Raw genomic sequence first — 19,772 nt, 5'->3', positions numbered from 1 at the left:
CCTCTGGCAACCACTAACCTGATCTCCAACACTGTAATTTGTTATTTCAAGAACATGAATGGAATCATACAGCGCAGCACCTTTTGAGACTGGCTTTTTGCACTCAACATACTTTCCTTGAGATCCGCCCAAGCTGGTGCACAGATAGCTAGCTTGTCTCTTTTTACTGTTGCATCATTTTCCATGTTATGGACATACCAAAGTTTAACCATTCGCCTGCTTAAGCACCCATTTTTAGATGGCAGTTTCCTTCTATTTTATTACATAATGGGTCAGCCAAAGATCACAAAGCAAAGATTTGCTGCTTCAGATTTTAACAATCATTTATCCTCTAAGGAGAAGGTTCTGCTATAGGAATATTGATCTCCACATGATACCTCCTGCTCACGGAGATGCTGGACACATACCCAAAGACTCAACTCTGTCAAACTGGTCTTTAAAGTGGAGGTTTCCTCACCTAGGGCTGTCTCTACTGGCTCCTTCAGAAACAGACATCCGCCAGGTCGAAGTATACGGGCCATCTCAGCCAGAGTCTCCGTACTGTGCAGGGTGGTACTTCCCGGGACTATACCCGACAAGACAGTGTCAAAACTAGATTCTTTATGGGCAGCTGAAAAGGAGGAAGACTCTAATGAGCGATCACCGGAGCCCAGGCAACCTCCCAATCCCTTCCAAGCCCCCGCAGAGGCCACAGGCCTCGCCCCGGGAGAACAAACACTGGTAGGTGTTCATCCAAGAAGCGGGACGAGGAGTAAGCTTTTAAAAAAAAGCGTGGAATAGCTACTAAGAAACAAGAACACACAGAAATCAACTACACTTCTAAGTTCATTACATCTCAGCTGAAAAATAAGAGGATGACCAGCTACTACTACCATGTGCCACTCAAAACAAACACTCAGATACCAAGGAACCACAGAAATGCGGCCCTCCCACCAGCACCCCTCTGGCCCCATAAAGACGGCGTGAGTAGGTACTTACACTGCAACAGCTGGTTGATGTTTTCCACAGACACGCGGCCCTCATTGCCAGTTAACACTTGCAGCTTTTCTACCAGATCTTTCAGAGCCTCCACTGAGGACGACGTATCCCAGACCACTGCCACGACCTGGCCAGCTGAGATCCCAAAATCTGCCATTCCTGTAGTGCTGATGGACCCAAAAACTATTGGCCAAAAGAGAATCAAGACCAAGCAGAGACAAAAGCACAATTTAATCCATGGAGTATCATCAAATACGATTAGAATCACAACCTACCTCCAACCTCCCACTAGGGAATCATGAGACGACAATAGAAACCTTACTGTAGATGCCAAAGAGCCTGAGTAAATGAATCCATTATTTCAAGGTTTCTTAATCGAACATTCCCAAAGAAGGCAGGTAGCTTCCTTGGTGAGAATCCTGACTTGGCAGAGTCAAGAAAAGGGAATTAGAGTAAGAAGGTTGGAAGCAGAAAGATTATTTCTTCTTTGATTTGAGACAACTCAGCCTGAACAGAATATAAAACACACAGGACATCAATTAAGCAAAAGTGTGACTTGGCAAGGAAGGCAAATAAATTTGGTAGACATAACCCAACCACAAGCTTGATGTTTTTTAAAAAAGAAACAACACAGTTAAAATTTGAAAACTGAATATTGATATTTTCTCTTTCATCAAAATATGAAAATTCAATTCCATTGAATCTGCAGTGATCAAGAATATCTACTAACCCTAGCACTCTGGGAGATTGAGGCGAGAGGATCGCTCGAGGTCAGGAGTTGGAGACCAGCCTGAGCAAGAGCAAGACCCTGTCTCTACTAAAAAATAGAAAGAAATTATCTGGACAACTAAAAATATATAGAAAAAATTAGCCGGGCATGGTGGCTCATGCCTGTAGTCCCAACGACTCGGGAGGCTGAGGCAGAAGGATTGCTTGAGCCCAGGAGTTTGAAGTTGCTGTGAGCAAGGCTAACACCATGGCACTCTAGCCAGGGCAAAAGACCAAGACTCTATCTCAAAAAAAAAAAAAAAGAATATCTACAAAGTCTTTCTTTAACGATTAATATTAGCCAGACTGTTCAAAGCTCCTTACATACATTATCTCACTTGAACCCCAGAACAGCCTTAAACTAGACATTATACCCATTTTACAGTCAGGAAACAGGCAATTGACTTTACCCAAATCACACAACTAGTAAGCGTTATGTGGATAAAGGAGGAGCCGGGATTTGAATCCAAATCCGACTGTAAAGTCCACGCTTTTAACCTATGGAAATTTCCCTCTATGGGTCAACTTTCTCCTCCACTTGATACTCAGGTAAGTATATAATACGCTCACAATGAAATTAGGTCAAGAGATAGCACTCTACTCGGTTCTTCCTTCCTTTCTTAAACATTAATGACACCAGTTTCCGACTGAAAATAGCTCAAATAAATGAAACAAAGACAAGCTGTGGTCGAGGGGTCAAGCATGGATTACTCTTACACTGAACACTTCTAACTTCTGCAGAGGTGGTCACCTCAGTGACAGTTATGGCACCACAGACACTCTGGGACTGAATTTAAGCCATGTCACTACACTCCTGCACCTTTAAAGATGTTCACTTCAAATAACTCACCTCTTTACCCACAAAACATGCCCAGATTTAATACTTTACACTTAATTATTAAAAACTATAGCACTTTAATTTTGTCACTCATTTTCTGAAGGTTTTATTTTCTAGAGCAAAATCAGCATTCCTTAGCCTTCTGGATCCAGGTCCTCCATAATCTGGCTCCATCTGCATCTCCCACCACTCCGAAGTGAATCCTTCCTTATTCGCGATGAAAAGTCTTTGTATCTTCCCGCTAACACGCCTTTTATCTAGCTCCTTCCATGGGGAATGACCCAACTGCAAGCCTCAGTAAAAGGATGCCAAGTGCTATCAGACACATAGGATTCCTTAGTCATGTAGTTTTGGGTTTTAAATTCCTGAAGAGCACACAAGAGAGAACTGAAACTCTTAAGCTTTTAACTGTCACATGATGTCCAGGAAGAGCTCTTGCAAAGCTTTAAGGCAAGCAACTTGGGATCACTCTCACATTTAAGAACCAGCCAGGGAAGATAGGGGTAAGGCTTACTGGTCATTTAGTTATAAGAAAGAAATGACCTGTTTCCAGAGAGCTGTTGGAACAGGTGCTCCCTTGGCACAATAGAAAGGGATGACAACAACCCTGCCCACCATAGACCACAACAACCTCGCACTGTACTCACAGAAAAACCCGCATGAAGGAAACCAGGGGCAAGAGATTACTTAATAGCTAGAGAAAAACAAAAAGCCAGATGTCCTTTTCAGCACCATTTATGGAGGCAATTTTATAAAGCACAGGTTTTGAATGCAGATGAACTGGGGTTCTATCTACCACTGGATCCTATTGGGTACAGGACCTGGGTAAGTTGTTAGCCTCTTTGAGTCCATTTTCTCATCAATAAAAGGAGGGATGATAACCTCATATTTTATAAGACTGCTGGAAGAAGTAAATGAGAAGATAAAAATATGTAAGGCACTCAGCAGGGTCTGGAATACAGAGCTCACTAAAATAACGTCCTAAGAGAGCTCTGGGCCTCTACTTCCCTGTGGCCAGTTTACTTGCCTTTGTTTCAAATAGTCCTATAAAACCCTGTTCCTCCTTAGCCAGGCCTGCTAGGAGGACTCCCCAGGGAGCGATGTGAAGCTTCTTTTTCATTGTTCAAATTACACGGTATAAGAGCTGCACTTTATGACATCTTGGACGGCACTCCAGTGGGACGGTATCAGTAAATTAGAAGAATGTAAATTTCATATCCCCCCAAACTAATCTTCTTATGGCGAGAGGGAGCTTATAAAACACATTTATTAAACATTAACCCTCAAAAAAATAGGCATGGCCACTATCTTCAGTCAGCATTTTCCAAACGCAATAGGAGACAATGTTCTTTCAAATATCTAAAAACCAAAGTGAGATACTTTTCATCATCAGTGTGGATCTGTCTTTTAAAAAAAAAACCCATAAGGAAAAAAGGTCAAGCACCTAAGCCAACATACTTAGAAGTGGTGACTCAGGGGCCCAATTTCATAACAAACAAGGGGTGGCGTTAGTGTCAGGTCACTGAGTTTGTTTGTTAGGTACTTCCCAACTCTGCAGCCATGGCTCTTCTAAAACGTTACTGGCAGGCAGTAAAAGCAGATGTTGGAGAATAACTTCTGGAGATGCACTTGTTTATTTTTAAGGTATCCAGGAAGCATCAAATCTTGAGGCATTTGGTCCCTCTTAAGGGGGCCAAAATTAAAAAATGAGACTGAAGTTTGGGCTTCAGTTCCAGAGATCCTTTAAAGTGAGGTGCATAAAATATTCTGAGAATATTGACAGTTATCAGAAACAAGAATTTTAATTAAAATTAACTGAGTGAAGCTCACATGCACACACACACAGAACTTTTTTTTTTTAAGGTGAGAATCAGCAAGGAAATAGGAAAACTCAAAGGAAAAAAAATGAAAGACTATGTCTCCAGGAATTTAGTATGTGTCAGGAATTGGGGGTTTCAGAAAAAAAAAACCCAAGTGGTAGCTTCCACAGGAAAGGCTCATTCAAAGATGGGTGGACAGAACTCAGAAACAAAACCTCATGAAAAGATCAGCAGTACTTTTATCTAAATCCAGCTATGCATCTGAAATTTTAACATTTGGGGAGAGTTTTGGCCTAGGAGGTCTTCCCCACACTTGTGCAGGGGACAGCAGGATGTTCTGAAAAGAGTAGAGTTAACAGTGGGTGTGCAAAACACAACTTTTAACAGATACAAACATGGGGTCTAACTGCAAACACACAAAATTTACAGAATTACATGTTCCTGTCATCAGTTTTCCCTAATCCAAAAACCATTTACTTCTTCCTAGTAAGCCTTCCCTGATGATACCCAAGTGAAGCACTTCGCAGTTACATTTCTGTTTAGTGATTCTAGATTATGATCTCCTTGATCCACCCAGAGCTTGGGCACTCAGTAATGTCAGAATGAACAACACTGGCCTTTTCCAAACTTGCAAATCTTACAAATCACCTGGGGGACTGGTTAAAAGGAAATTCCTGAACCACACCCAAATACACTGAATCAACTCTCCAGGAGAAAGACCTGGGTATCCGTTCTGCTAACAAGAACAAGCATCCTAGATGGTTCTTCCTACGGGCAAGTTTGGGAAATTATACCAACTCAATACCTTGGGGGTTCGGACAAGCCATAGGTTCAGTGTTACAATCTATGGGCTCAGGCACCCCTGAGCTTTCGTGCTTCGCTGCCAGGTACCCTCCAAGACAGAAACTTCATGGGAACTGAGGCCCAAGGTCACAAATGCTGGCTACTGGCAGAACCGGGTCTCAGAACCCAGGTCTCCCGGACCCCAGCTCAGGGCTCTTCCTCCTCGGCGCGGTGTCCCCGGGGCCCGAGGATGGGCCCGGCTGCGCGACAGCCGAGGCGGCCCAGACAGGGCAGGGATCTGCCATCAGGAGCCCGGGGCGGTCAGGGCCGGCTCCGGCCCCTCACCCCCGCTTCCCGGGGGATAAGCCCGTCGGGGTCCTCGGCGGAGAGACCGCGGCCGCGTCCCCACCGAGGGACAGGGGTGGGGACAGGAGACGAGAGGACGTAGGGACGAGCGAAGGGACAGTCGGGGGAGGCCGGGCACTCCGGCCGCCGGGGCCACTCTCACCTGCCGCCTGGGCCGGCTCCCGGCGTCTCCGCGGGCACGCGCCTCTCGCGAGAGGAGGAGACTGCGGCGCGGCCACTTCCGCCCTCCCTTTGTGGCGCTGCGGACGCTCCCGTCGCGTCGCCGCGGGCGGCGTGCCCGCTTCCGAGATGGCGGCGGCGCTGTCCGGCGGGCTCGGCCGGGCGGGCTGGAGGCTCGTGCAGCTGCGGTGCCTGCCCGGTGAGGGGGCGGCCGGGGAGCGGCGGCGGCGGCGGCGGCGGGGGGCGCGGGCCGGCCGGGCGGGGGGCGGGGCGGCAGAGGCGGCTGCGGGGGCCCGCGAGCAAGGTGAGGTGAAGGGCGCGGGCGCGGCCCGGCTCGGCCCCCGCGGTGGCGCTCCGAGGGGCCACAGCGCCGGGCGGCGCCTGTCACCCCCATTTCATGGCGTTAACGGCTTCAGAGAGGGCTCGGGCTGCCCAAGGTCACACGGCCCGTCGGTGGCAGAACTGGCGGTCGCGCGCCCGTTCTCAGCTCCGTTGCCAGGGGCACTCAGAGGACAGGTGGAAATAGCCTCAGATTGTTCCCCCCAATCAGTCATTTTGCCACCAGTTCACTAATTCTGTTATACTCTCTTACCGCCTTTACCGCTGTATACTCAGGATTTTTATTTCTGCATCTGAGTTCTTAAAAATAGCCAGCTAAAGAGGAAACTTCATATCACTCCCATAAATGGAAAACCAAAATCGCCTTCCATAAATAGAATTATGCATTGACACGTTAACAGAAATGTGTAACTAATGAAGCAGTCTCCTGCATTTGACCTAAAATTTTCTCATGAACCGCAGTGTTTCCACAGTCATGCTCTGGGGCTGTCTGCTTCCTTTTCAAAGTTTTATGGATATTAGCTCCATTTTTTGCTTGCATATACTGAAATGTTGATATTTTTACACATACCATTCTGTGTTTCTTTTAAAATCATTGTTCCCTGAATTAGTCTGTTGATTTTTTTTTTAAATGAGTGTCCTTTTGTTTTTATATAAAATTCCAAACTAAATATGTTTAGTAAAAGTAATGCCTATGACCCAGTGAATCCCCTCTTAGGTATTTACCCAGGAGAAATGAAAGCGGGTGTCTGCCAAAAGGTTTGTGTGGTATATTCGTAGCTAAACAGGTGTCCATCGACAGAAAAATGGTATTTCTTAATGGAATACTGCTCGGCAACAAAAACAAAAGATCTATCAAAGATAAAGCTGGACACTAGTTAAAGTGGTAAGAACAGATTGTAATCAGTAATAACTATTGCAATAGGGAAAAGAGTACAGCAGAAGTAACTGGGTGTTTTAAAGGAAAAATGAGAGGGGAGGGATGAGGGCAATTAGGGGATCAGTAGAGTCAGGAAAGTAAGATTACAAAGCGTTAGTATAAACGAGATTAGGCAAACTGTTTCTGCTAGCTGGCAATTATTGAAGTTAGGATTCTATCTTCCCACAGGGAGACAAGCCCTGGCCCCAACTGTTGGCTGGAACAAACAGTACATTTTTTTTGACAGCCTTGAGTTTTCTCAGGCAGCCACTTTAAAGGGCACTAGGGTCATCTTAGGGGTGTGGCCTCGAGTGACACTGTGTTAGAGTGTGTTCAAGTCTTTACAGGCCATGTTTGAGGCCGAGATAAGAATGAGGCTCAGAGGAGCCTGGCTAGAGTTTGGTCAAGGAAAGAATCTTTCTCAGATCCACTGATTTACGCAAAAGTATGGATCAGTCTCAAAAATATACTAAGTTAAGCCTTACAGAAAAATACTCATTTAGATGAAATCCTAGGACTGGCAAAACTAAGACAAACAAAACCTAATCTAGGATGAAAAACGCAGGACAGTATGGATGGGAATGACTCTGAAAGGGCATAAGGGAACTTTCCGGGATGATGGTAATGTTCTCTGTTTAGATTGGGTTCAGGTTATGCAAATGTATACATTTGTCAAAACATAGAATGGCATACTAAGATTTGTGCATTTCATTCTATCTAAATGGCACCTCAATAAAAGAAGGGTGAACATTGAACTCTGGTTAATGATATATTAATACATGCTAAAATGTTTAGAGATGTAGAATACTGAGATCTGCAACAAATGTATCAAAAATCAAGGTGGATGAATAAAGAGCATGATAAATGTATAGAACCTAGTGGTGGCTATACAGGTGTTCGTTCCATAATTTCAACGTGTCTGTGTGTTTGGAAATTTTTATAATAAAATGTTGGGAAAGAAAAACGTAGTATGACTTTATGCTTAGGAAACACACTACTGATCTTTCCTAAAGTAAGTAGAGTGTTGCAAGTATTGCAGATGAGAAAGCAGCTAGAAATTAGTAACTTGTCCAGAGATACCATATAAGCACTGGGGGAGTCAGTACTGAGAACTAATTACTACTCCAGTGCTCTTCCTATAATATGTAAATATGTAAGATTTTCAAGTCACTTTCCCTTTTTGTTTGGGTCTCACAATACTCCCATTGAGCAAGTAGAGATTATTATTCTAAATTTGAAGATTTCAAAATCTACACCTTGGGGTGAAATGGTTTGCCCATCACCAGACAGCTAACAAATGGTAGAAACAGGCCAGGATGCTAGGTGGACCTTCTGATTCCTGGCTTACCCCTTTTGCCATTGCATCATAGCTCAAGGTTTCAAATTTACCTAAGATTTCTGTGTGGAACCCAGGACTTGGATAGGTAGTTCTAGAGGAGTCTTTGTGCTACTTTTCCTCCTCCCTGTCTGTATTACCATTCTGGATCTCAAAGGGTTGTCTCTGGTGAACATCCCTGACTGAGCACCCCAGTTTCTGTTTCAGTGTCCCGTTGCCGACCATCACCAGTGCCACGTGCCTTCCATGCTTCAGCTGTGGGGCTGAGGTCTTCAGATGAGCAGAAGCAGCAGCCTCCCCCCTCTTTTTCTGAGCAGCATCCTGAGACACAGGGGGCAGAAAAACCCAATCTGGAGTCTTCTCATTCACCCCCCAGGTAGGCACCAGAACTCCAATCCACTCATTTCTGGCCACTTTGCATGCTTGGGTATATCTGTTCCTCCTTCCCTTCCTCCCCTGTCCACCTGCCTCTTTACCTTCCATTGTTTCCAAGGCTATCTTTGAAAAGAACCTATTGTTTTTATAAAATTGGTACCTGTAGATTCTAAAACATCTAAGCAATACAGAGACGTTCACAAAAATAAAGCAAAGTTTACCCAAAATCACAAACGCAAATAACATTGCTAACATTTTTATGAATATCCTTGTAGATGTTTGTCGAAGCTTATTTCATATATACATCTATGCGTGTAATAAATGATTGATTATTCTCTACATGCTGTTCCAGAACCTGTTTTTTCACTGCACAGTACATTTGGAATATCTTTTCACAGTTTACATTATTTTAACGGTTATATAACATTCCAGCAAATGGCTGTACCAGATTTATTTAACCTATCTTTTATTGTTGGATATTTAGATTTCCTTCACTGGTGTGAACAATAATGTGATAAAGTGTATGAATCTTTCCTTAGAAGTGGGAGCACTGAATTAAAATACAGGTACATTTAAAGATTTGTTACCTATGTGGGGCTAAATTGCCCTCCAGAAAGGTCATAATAATTTATATTTTCATTAGATTTTTTTTTCTTCCTAATCCTGCCACTAAAAAGTTCCTGTAGATCTGAAATTAGAGTCTTCCTTGTCATTTTTTCCGGTTTCCTAATTAAAGTACTTTTCAATTCAACAAATAGTTTTTGAGGGCCTACTATATGCCAGGCCCTGTGAAGAATGTAACCATTGCCCCTGCCCTCGTAGAGTTACTGTCTGGTGCAAATATAGATAAAGAGGCTGTCTGGGTATAGTGCTAGGGGCTGTACATAGGGAAATACAGGGTGCTGCTGGAGAACTGCCTTCCTACCCCATGACCTCGGCTCACTGGATGCCTTCTCTCAGTGGCTGTGTGGGAGCGGGAGGATGAATTTTACTCTGTTGGCTCTAAAACACTGAGTACAAGAGTAAATGTCCTCCCAGCACGTGCTCAGAGGAGATCCTTCTGGACAGGCCCATTGTGCATGCCAGACAGTGGGCAGTGAGCGTGCTGGGTTCTGTACCCGTGTCTTAGGTATACGGACCAGGGCGGTGAGGAAGAGGAGGACTATGAGAGTGAGGAGCAGCTGCAGCACCGCATCCTGACGGCAGCCCTGCAGTTCGTGCCCGCCCATGGGTGGACAGCAGAGGCTATTGCAGAAGGAGCCCAGGTGTGTATAGGTGGGGGTGGGGCAGCCTGACCAGCATCAGCCAGGAGGAGGCCACACCAGGCAGAGCAGAGGGCCTCATGCCTGTCTCTACTGCAGCTTGGAACCCCTCACAGCTGCAAGATTCACTGGGGTTTGTTTCTGTTTTCCCTGATAGGGTAGAAATGGCTTTATTTTTTAATCATAAAAAACCATGGAATTGGTTCTTGAGATTTATGTTCTAAAGGCAGCCCATTAGGCAAGAATTATCTGTGATCAAAATCACCATATTTCACTGACTCTAAGAAGCCACTGGTTTTAAGAAGCACCATTTTATATGCAATAAAAAAGAAAAAAATGCTACCTATTAAACTATGACAAATAATCAGTTCTATGATTCACACTGATTTTTTTTAAATGAAAAAATATATGCATCTTAGAATTAATGAAATGTGGTATTTGAAAACCTCAGAGAAGGTACCACTTTGGGGACCAGTACACCTTGTTTTCCTAGTAAGTCTAACAGCATTTCTTCCTACACTGGAACAGACTGCTGTGTAGATTGAGCAGTGGGCTCGCGTTCAGGCCATGTTGTACAGAATCTTCCAGCACAGCCACATACCATCCTATGAGAGGTCTGTGAGCATAGAAACTGAGAGAATTAGAGTCATGTCTCCTATCCCAACCTTGCTGCAGGGCACCTACTGTTGGACCATGGACAAGTTTGCTTCTTACTTAATTTAACTGTTATTTCGTTGTCTCCTCTCACTCTCTTCCAAGAGCACATTTGGTAACAGAAGTCATACAAGGGAAATGTGTGTACTCTGTGACTTCACCATATGCTCATTGTGAAAACTTTGAACACTACAAACAGATATAAAAAAGAATGTAAAAACCATCTGTGATCATACCAAAGATCCCATTGTCAACATTTTAATGCCTATTCTTTCAAATTTAAAAAAAACTATGAATCATTCATTCTTTAAATATTTATTGAACAAATAGTGTGCCGTAGGCACTGTGCTAGTCCTGGGGACATGACAGGGATCAGATGGACACGCTTCCTGCCCTTGTTGAGCTTCCAGTCTAGTGAAATTAATCAAATATATACCTAGAAAATGTGATAAGTGCTTTCAAGAAAAGGTTCTCTTGGGCTGTATAATGGAGGCACTGGTTCTAATACGGGCTGGGGTCTCAAGGTGGTCAGGAAGGGCTTTTGAGCTAAGAGCCACAGAAAACTACCATGCAGAGAGTGAAGGAAGAGAGACTTGAGATGAGTAAGAATGGAGAAAGGTGAATTGAGACCAAACCAGGCAAGGCCTAAAGGTCATGTGAAGGCGTTAGGCTTTTATTCCAAGAATAACTGAAGATGATTACATTTGGCATTTCAGAATGCTCATTTTGGCTGCTGATTGACAAGTGGACTGGAGGCAGAGAGAGAATCACTGGGGACTGCTGCCAGTCATCCAGAAGAGAGGAGGTTGTCTGGCCTAGAACCATGGCAGTGAGCTAGGGACAAGTAATTAGGTGTGGGGATAGGTTTGGTGTGGAAGGCAGTGCACAGTTTGCATGTGTGGGTACACAATGGGGTGGTTTTTCTAAGATTAGGTCCACTGGAAGAGGACCAGATCTGGGGAAGGATCACGGGGACAACCTTGATCTTTGTTGAGTATGAGGGATCTCTGAGTCAGCCAAGAGTGGCATCAAGCACGTAGGTCTGGAACTGGAGGAGAAAGCTGGACTAGAGAGATACATCTGGGCATTATCAGCATATATATGTGATAATTAAACTATGGAAGTCAGTGTGGTTGCCCAGGGCAGGGGTATAATGTGATAAGAGAGAGAAGTCTAGACCCTCAAGGAACTCTGGCATTTAAGGGGAGGGTAGAGTAAGATAAGCTGTCAAAGAAGTCCGGGTCAGAGCATCCTGATGGTGGTGGCGAACCTGGAGAGTATGGATTAAGCCAGCAAACCTTGGTTACCATAGCAGCAGCCATGTGGGTGGAGTGCCGGGTCAGAAGTCAGTGTGGGGAGTGGGGTGAGTGGTGGGTGAGGAGGTGGAGAGGCGTTTGGCTGTGAAGGCTGGGAGAGCTGGGTGCACCGAGCAGGGAGACGGGCTGGAAGTCTGTGTGTGATGGAACACTAATGGTGTTCAGAAACGAGAGAGGGTGAGGACACAAGAGGAAACAAGCAAAATCAAAAATATGAGGTTCCTTGAAGGCAAGAATGATGAGGTCTGGAGAACAAATGGAAGGACTCATCTTAGATATGTGAGGTGCAAAGTTGGAGAAGACAGTTGGAGGTTTATAATAGTTTCTAGAAGATGATTAAGGGCATTGCCAGGGGAAGGGTTCTATTTTCTCTGTGCAGTAGGTGTGTTGTCTCATGGACCTGAGGTTAAGAAATGGTGGAAGAACACAAAGATTTTGAGGGAGAGAATGTTGGAAAGAATCATTAAAGAAAGTAGTAGAATAAGTAGAGGACAGAAATTTAACAGGATTATTTGGAAAAATCAGATTATTCTTTGTATTCTATGATTAACTGACTTTTTTTTTACTCTGCACATCGTTGTTCATAGTGGCTGCATCATCATATCTATTGATTTACTTGACCTCAGATGATAAACATTTGGGTTACTTCCAATTTTTTAGTATTGTAAACCTATTTGTACCGCATATTTGAGCATATTTCTGATTAATGTCTTTACAACAAATTCCAAGAAGTGGAGTTGCTCTTTCAGGGAGTGTATCAGTCAGGATTCAGTTGGGAGTAGAAACCAGACCAGTTATTCAAATAGACAGAATTTCATACAAAGAATTGTTAACCAGGTATAAAGATAAGAATACTCGAAGGTATTATGGAGGTAGCAGCTGTAGGAAGCAGCTCCATCCCCAGGGCTAAGGGAACAAAGGGAAGAGTTGGAATTATGAAAACTAGAAGCTTGAAGGAGAGTCCCGTGGAGGAGAAACACAGACCTCTGAGGAGGAGATGCTTCTCAGCTGGTGCTGGTGTCTCTAAGTTTGCAGGAAGGGTCACTTGGGGCTGGCACCTGACCTGGGGCTGGGGAGGGCATTGGGAGGGTGGGGAGAGGACAGTGGCTTGGGAAAACTGAAACAGGGTTCAGCGACTGCTCCAGGAGGGAACTGCTGCTGCTGGGGTGAAGGAGCATCTCTGGGATGCTGCTCACATCAGATAGGAAATAAAGAGGAAGGAAAAAGTCCCTTCCTCCTCCAGCCTTGCAGACTCCCTTTAGTGACCCTACGGCAGAGCCGATGTGCAGAGTCCGAGCCTCATTTGTAGAGTGTGGGTGATAATACCACCCACCTGACAGAGGCGCTGCGTAGATGCAGTGAGATGGTTTATGTGGCGTGCTTAGCAAGGTGCCTGGCGCGTAGTCAGCATGCAGTCACCAGCAGCATCACTGCCGCAACTCTGCTGTGCCAAATCGTCCTCATAAAGGCTGTGTACTTCCACCAGAGGCAAGGGAGTTCCCACTCCCAACGGTAGGAATTGGCATTTAATTTTTTGTTTGTTTCTTTCCTGCCCCGTCCCTGCAGCTGGCAGGGTTCTGCCTCCGGTAGATGCTCAAGGACTGCTGTATTCAGGAATAGCAAAGGGCTTTTGTGGCTTTGTTAACTCTCTGAGAAACTCATTAAGAAAAATTTTGATGCTGTCTTAAACAACTGAGAGACCCAATTTCCAAGAGACTTAGATTAAGTGAGTTTGTTAGGAAGGGACTTATGAGTGCTTTTCCCAAGCCCCTGCCTATGTTAGTTAGGACTCCAGGTTACAAGTGTCAGGGTATAACTTGAACTGGCTCAAACTAGAAAGGGAATGTTGCAGCTCACTTAACAACAGAGCCTGGAAGTAGCTCCGGCACAGTACTCTTGGACCGTGCTACCAGAGACTGTCTCCATCGTCTGATCTGCTTTCTCTGTGGGCTTCCTTCTCGACAGGGGCCTCCCATGCAAGGCTGGAAAGGACTCGGCAGCCCCAGCGGAAAGGGAGCGCCTCTTTCCCTTCAGTACTGGCAAAAGCCCTAAGGCGGGCCCTTAAGATGCGGCTTTGGTCTTATGTCCATCCCTGAGCCATCCCTGTGGACTCGAGTTATCTGAGCCTGCATCCCGTGCTCGCCCACATGCCAAGGGGCTTTATGCGTTGAGGGGATGAGTGGTGGTCCCCTTCACCAAAACCACACGGACCCAGAGCGCAGAGTGGGCGTGTCCCACCGAAAATCAAGCTGCTGTACTGTAAGCGGCGCTCGCGGTGAACAGGCGGCGAAGGTCTACTACACTTGCCCACGACTTTTCTGTCTTCTCTCTCCCTTGTCGCAGTCTCTGGGTCTCTCCAGTGCAGCAGCCAGCATGTTTGGGAATGACGGCAGCGAGCTGGTACTGCATTTTGTGACCCAGTGCAATGCTCGCCTCACCCGTGTGCTGGAAGAGGAGCAGAAGCTGGTACAGTTGGGTCAGGCAGAGTAAGTCCTATGGCATTATTATTCAGGGTGGCAGCTAAGGACTGGGGGACTCATGTCCCACCAGCTGTCCCCAGGAGGCTAATCCAAGCAGAGCCAAAAGAGTAACATTGCGAAGCCCTGCTGCCATGATGGGCCTGGAACCCAGCAGCCTGTCTGACAGCTTTAGTCAGGCCAGCGTCAGGAGCTGGGGACCTCCTCCCTAGGGCTGAGTGAAGGGTGTAGTGCTGAGCCCCTGCCTTTGACCCAGAGACACACTGTTTTCTTTTCCCTCTTCCAGGAAGAGGAAGACAGACCAGTTCCTGAGGCATGCAGTGGAAACCAGACTGAGAATGCTGATCCCGTACATTGAGCACTGGCCCCGGGTACAGAGTCCATGTCCAGGCCCCAAAGCAATAACAATATTAATATTTATCATTCTCAGCACCTTTCACTCAGAAGACTTTGTACGCTGTTCAGAAGTTAGCTCACTGATGATCTCCATGAACCCAGGAATACTTAGTCAACTTGGTAGAGCTAGGTTCCAAACTTGGGAGTGCCAGAGAGGGTGACTCTGAGCCATCCTGTCTCAGTTCTTGGAAATGTGAGTGGTCTGGTCCTAGGTCACATCCTGGGTGGGGTCCTAGTGGCCTGAGTGTGCCAGCAGGTCGTAATGAGAAGGAATCTACAAAGGAGCTGAGAAGTCATATTTTATTGGCCATCTTCACTTGAATGACAGCTTTGTCATGTTTCAGATCTTGAGGACTGGGACCTCTTGTCACATTATCAGTGGGATGCTTGGGGATTGGTGTATTCATTCCAAGGGCTTTTCCCTCCTCCTTTTCTGAAGCTTCCTTTTTCCTCCGTTTCAGAGCTTGTCACAGTGTGGGCCATTGTCTGAGTTAAAGTATAGAGTCAAAGCACATCAGAATTGAGAGGGGCTCAGAGAGCTAGTGTCCTTTGCCCACCTGGAAGACTGCTAAGCACATGATTTTGGCCACTGAGTGGCAGACATTTGAACACCTAGAGTGCCCCTAACCCCAGGCTGGGCGTGAAAGGAGTCACAGCCAGGAGTGAAGTCCTGTCCCCTGGCCGTGCTTGCCACACTGGATTTTCACACCCCCGGCCCCAACTCATTCCACCTTGCAGTTACAGCAGGGGATGTACGTGTGTTAGGCCCTCGTCTCCCTTCCCCATTCAGCACAGCGTTTCCTTCTGGGCTACTTCACTAAGAGAAAACCTTTCAGCCAATCCAGGACCTCTCTGACAAGCTCCCAAAGGCCACAGCTGGTGGATTTTAGAGTTGGTAAAGTGGCAAGACCTTGTCCTGTTAGACCAGGAGGAGCCGATGTCTGTTAATGCCATCACTTGTGTTAGTGGAAGGATTTTTGGCTTCAGGGGGCAGAAATCAACTTGAGTTTAACAAAAGAATAGGGAGGAATTTATGGTGATGTTCCAGTGGTGCATCAAGGGCAGCAACGCTACTGGGCCCAGGAATGGCCTAGAACTTGGTCCTGGAAACCACCTCCAGACTCCTCTCCTATCTCTGCTTCTTCCTCTGTGTGACAGAATGGGGTGCCCTCCCTGATCCCTGCTTAGTGAAACCAGTCTAGACCCTCTGGCTCTGCATTCTCAATTCCAAACACTAGGGGTGCCAGCCTTGGACAGGGCCGTGCCCCTGGCTCCCATCAGCTGTAGTCAGGGTTACTAGCCTGGAACTCACACCCATGGGTGAAGATGGTGGGATCTCAGAGGACCAGAGCTGGGCAGGCCCCCTCGTACACCTCTTGGAGAGATGAGGTGCCGGCCGCCTGTGCGCTGTCACCTGTGTGCGGTACTTACTCCCTTGCCATTCTCCCCTCAGGCCCTGAGCGTCCTCATGCTCCCCCACAACATCCCATCCAGCCTGAGCCTGCTCACCAGCATGGTGGACGACATGTGGCATTACGCTGGGGACCAGTCCACAGACGTGAGTGCTTTCTGCAGGCCCACGGGATACTGGGAAAGGCTTGGGTTAAGCATTTCTTCAAGAAGTTTGTGAAAGTTCTTTGATCACAAGTCCATACAGGGGGCCTGCAGTGTCATTCCCACCTAAGGTATGAGGAAGGTCTTACAACAAGCCGAAGTGGGATCTAGGGCGTCTTCATTCAGGGACCAGCATTCTAGCTACAAACCAGTGATTATTTCTTCCAGCCTATGGTGTTGACACAAGGCATCAGAGGGCCTTGTGATTGCGCTGCCTTTCTACTCTCATTTCCCTGTTGTTCTCCTAAGATGTAGATTTTGCAGCGGAATTCTTCTTTCAAAAAATAATCCCACGGAGGTACTCATTGCTTTATAAAGAAGCTTCCTTCCCTAGCCGATCTTGGCCTGCTTTGCTAGAAGATCAATAAGCCCCTTTAAACAGGCACCAGGAAAGAATCTGACTTGTTAATGCCATCATATTTCTGGTAGGAAATAAAAAAAAAAGTACGCCTCCATAAAAGAAATTAAAATGCGATGGCACTTCGTGGAATCCAGGATGAGGGGCACAGAGATACACCCACCAGAGTTATAACAAAGTGCTCTAATAAACTTCCCTCATGTGGGAACATACCACCAGCAGAGATGGTAGGAAAATGAAATTAGAAAGCAAAGAAATTAAAGGAATAAAACACCAAGCAGCTGAGCTGGTCCTCTGAAGAATAGTTTGCCAGAGCAGTCAGAAGTTGCTGAGGGACTTGAACTCTCAGCCTTGCCCAGGTGTTGCAGTCTGTCTGTGATCCTTCTCGGCCCCCACATCACTGATGAGCACTCCAGAGTTTGCTCATAACTGGCTGATCACAGACCTTCCCTGGGATTCAGATGTCCTAAGACTTAGTCTTTATACCAGCAGTTCCAAAACTTGGATGGATGGAGCCAAATCCCCTAGAATGCTTATTAAACGTCCTGATTCCTGGTGCTTAATTCAGACCCATTGACTTTATTCTTCAGAGCTTGGGCCCAGGAACTTGCATTTTTAATCTCCCAGGTAATTCTGATGCTGAGCCAAGTCTGACGCAGTGATATTGTCCACAGGGCCTTATGTATCTGTGAGGGAAAGGAGAAATCAGGAGGGAGCCCAGGAGTTCCCATGGCCTGGAGTGGGAACCACCCAGCCCACAACAATAGTGGTAACCCACATTCCCGGGTGGGTTTCTTTGCAGTTTAACTGGTACACCCGCCGAGCTGTGCTGGCTGGCATCTACAACACAACAGAGCTGGTGATGATGCAGGACTCCTCCCCAGACTTCGAGGACACTTGGCGCTTCCTGGAAAACCGAGTTAATGATGCAATGAACATGGGCCACACTGCCAAGCAGGTAGCTGGGGGCTAGCCATTTGCAGACCCTCTTCTGAAGGCACACTCATCCTTCTCAGGCCACAGCTGGTCACCTGGCTGTTCTCTTGCTCCCTTTTGGCCTCAGCTGACAGTCCTGAGGGCCTTACCAGGGAGCCTGGCTGGTTCTTCTTGTGCCAGCCCTTCCCTAAGGGCCATGCCTTGCCCATTTGTGATTGTATTCTCCACCAGCTCTCCTTCCAGTGCACATGGCCCTCTTGACTCTACCTTTTGAGGCTCATAGGCCTCCCGACTAGTCCTAGCTGTCCCATCTTTCAGCTTGTGGCTTAAGGAAACCTGACTCTGACTCCTTCTAGGTAAAGTCCACTGGAGAGGCGCTGGTGCAAGGACTCATGGGTGCAGCGGTGACAGTGAGTACCACCCAGCTTATCCCTGCCCAGCCCCGACCCCACTCCAGCCCTATAATGCCTACAGCATGTGTCACTCACCCCACATTGTTTTGTAGCCTTAAACTGGAAAGCTAATAAGACTGACACAGGTTCAGCCTGATCCCAAATACCCAACTCTGTTTTTTATTGGTATTAAGAAATAGCACTGGGGGCCGGGCACGGTGGCTCACGCCTGTAATCCTCTCCTTCTGGGAGGCCGAAGTGGGTGGATCACTCGAGGTCAGGAGTTCGAGACCAGCCTGAGCAAGACCCCGTCTCTACTAAAAATAGAAATAAATTATCTGGACAACTAAAAACATATACAGAAAAAATTAGCCGGGCATGGTGGCACATGCCTGAAGTCCCAGCTACTCGGGAGGCTGAGGCAGTAGGATCGCTTAAGCCCAGGAGTTTGAGGTTGCTGTGAGCTAGGCTGTTGCCATGGCACTCACTCTAGCCCGGGCAACAAAGTGAGACTGTGTCTCAAAAAAAAAAAAAAAAGAAAAGAAAAGAAAAAAGAAATAGCACTGGGCCAGGCAGGGTTGCTCACGCCTGTAATCCTAGCACTTTGGGAGGCCTAGGTGGGCAGGTTGCTTGAGGGCAGAAGTTCGAGATAAGCCTGAGCAAGAGCAAGACCCCATCTTTACAAAAAATGCAAAAATTAGCCAGGTGTGTCACACCTACCTGTAGTCCCAGCCATTGGGGAGGCAGAGGGAGGGGAATCACCTGAGCCCAGGGAGTTGAGGTTGAAGTGAGCTATGATGATGCCACTGCACTCTAGCCCAGGTGACAGAGTGAGACCTTGTCTCAAAAAAAAAAAAAAAAAAAGAAAGAAAGAAAGAAAGAAAGAGCACTGACTCCTGGGACGCTGGATGTCAAGTCTCTATATCATAACCACACCTGCCACCTTGAAAACCCTGATCTTTCCCATTGGAGTCTCGGGCAGGGCAAGGCCTCACCACTCTCTCTGTTTCCATCCCTGTATCAGCTCAAGAACTTAACAGGTCTAAACCAGCGCCGGTGAAAGGAAGGGGTGTGAGCTAGAGTGCCCGGAAGAAAACAAGTGGATAGATGAAAAGGGCTCTGAAAAGTATGAGGTGTTGTCCACGTAACAACCAAGTGTTAATGAGAACACGCTGAAGGATTCCTGAGTCATTACCACAAGGTACTTCATACGGTTCTGGCCCAGGACTGGGCCACTTCTTCAGTTCCTAACACCAGGCCAGGCCTCCTGGAGCCTTTCTGCACTGCAGCTGTGTGACTGAGAAATGAGGCTCTCTTCCACGTATTCAAGCCATGGAAACCCAGCACGTCCCTGTCATGGTCTCTTGGGCACCTTGATCACGTCCTAACCTTCCTAGAAGTGCTCCCTGGGGCTCCCAAGCCAGAGTCAAAATCCGAAGCTACCACAAGGTGGCAGCTCACCCCCAGCGCAGCTCAGGCATGTGCACACCGAGGTGCTCCTTGCAGCCCCTTCCCTCTCGGGGAGGTCCTGAGATGCTCGGGAAACAAACTGTCTCACCCGAGACAGGTGCCTGCTGGACAGAGGTGTGATCCCAGGCCTGGTATCACATTACACCAGCATGCATTGCAGGAGGATTATTAGTGTATTTACAGTTTGTAAAAATAATAATAAATATGTTTGAAGCA

The 19,772-nt window shown here is 46.7% G+C and overlaps 2 protein-coding genes across 2 annotated transcripts in view; one reads left to right on the top strand and one right to left on the bottom strand.

Annotated features, from left to right (window-relative positions):
- Positions 1 to 5,825, bottom strand: part of CIAPIN1 (cytokine induced apoptosis inhibitor 1) — a 15,167-nt gene extending 9,342 nt beyond the window's left edge. Inside the window, exons 1-3 of the mRNA XM_045533647.1 lie at positions 5,696 to 5,825; positions 979 to 1,161; positions 458 to 610 (exon numbers count right to left, since the gene is read on the bottom strand). Of these exons, the coding sequence (XP_045389603.1) occupies positions 458 to 610; positions 979 to 1,135 (310 nt within the window). The 5' untranslated portion in view covers positions 1,136 to 1,161; positions 5,696 to 5,825. The remainder of the gene's footprint in view (positions 1 to 457; positions 611 to 978; positions 1,162 to 5,695) is intronic.
- COQ9 (coenzyme Q9) lies at positions 5,777 to 19,772 on the top strand. Its single transcript, XM_045533646.1, has 9 exons — positions 5,777 to 5,911; positions 8,514 to 8,682; positions 9,811 to 9,946; positions 14,257 to 14,399; positions 14,677 to 14,761; positions 16,240 to 16,344; positions 17,561 to 17,716; positions 18,051 to 18,104; positions 19,111 to 19,772. Exons 1-9 carry the CDS (start codon positions 5,842 to 5,844, stop codon positions 19,144 to 19,146), a joined length of 954 nt encoding a protein of 317 aa, XP_045389602.1. The 5' UTR covers positions 5,777 to 5,841; the 3' UTR covers positions 19,147 to 19,772.

Source organism: Lemur catta, chromosome 20 (assembly GCF_020740605.2).
Source record: "Lemur catta isolate mLemCat1 chromosome 20, mLemCat1.pri, whole genome shotgun sequence".
Classification (NCBI taxonomy): domain Eukaryota; kingdom Metazoa; phylum Chordata; class Mammalia; order Primates; family Lemuridae; genus Lemur; species Lemur catta.
Note: the sequence above shows the minus strand (reverse complement) of the source record. Positions and strands in the feature narration are given on the sequence as shown.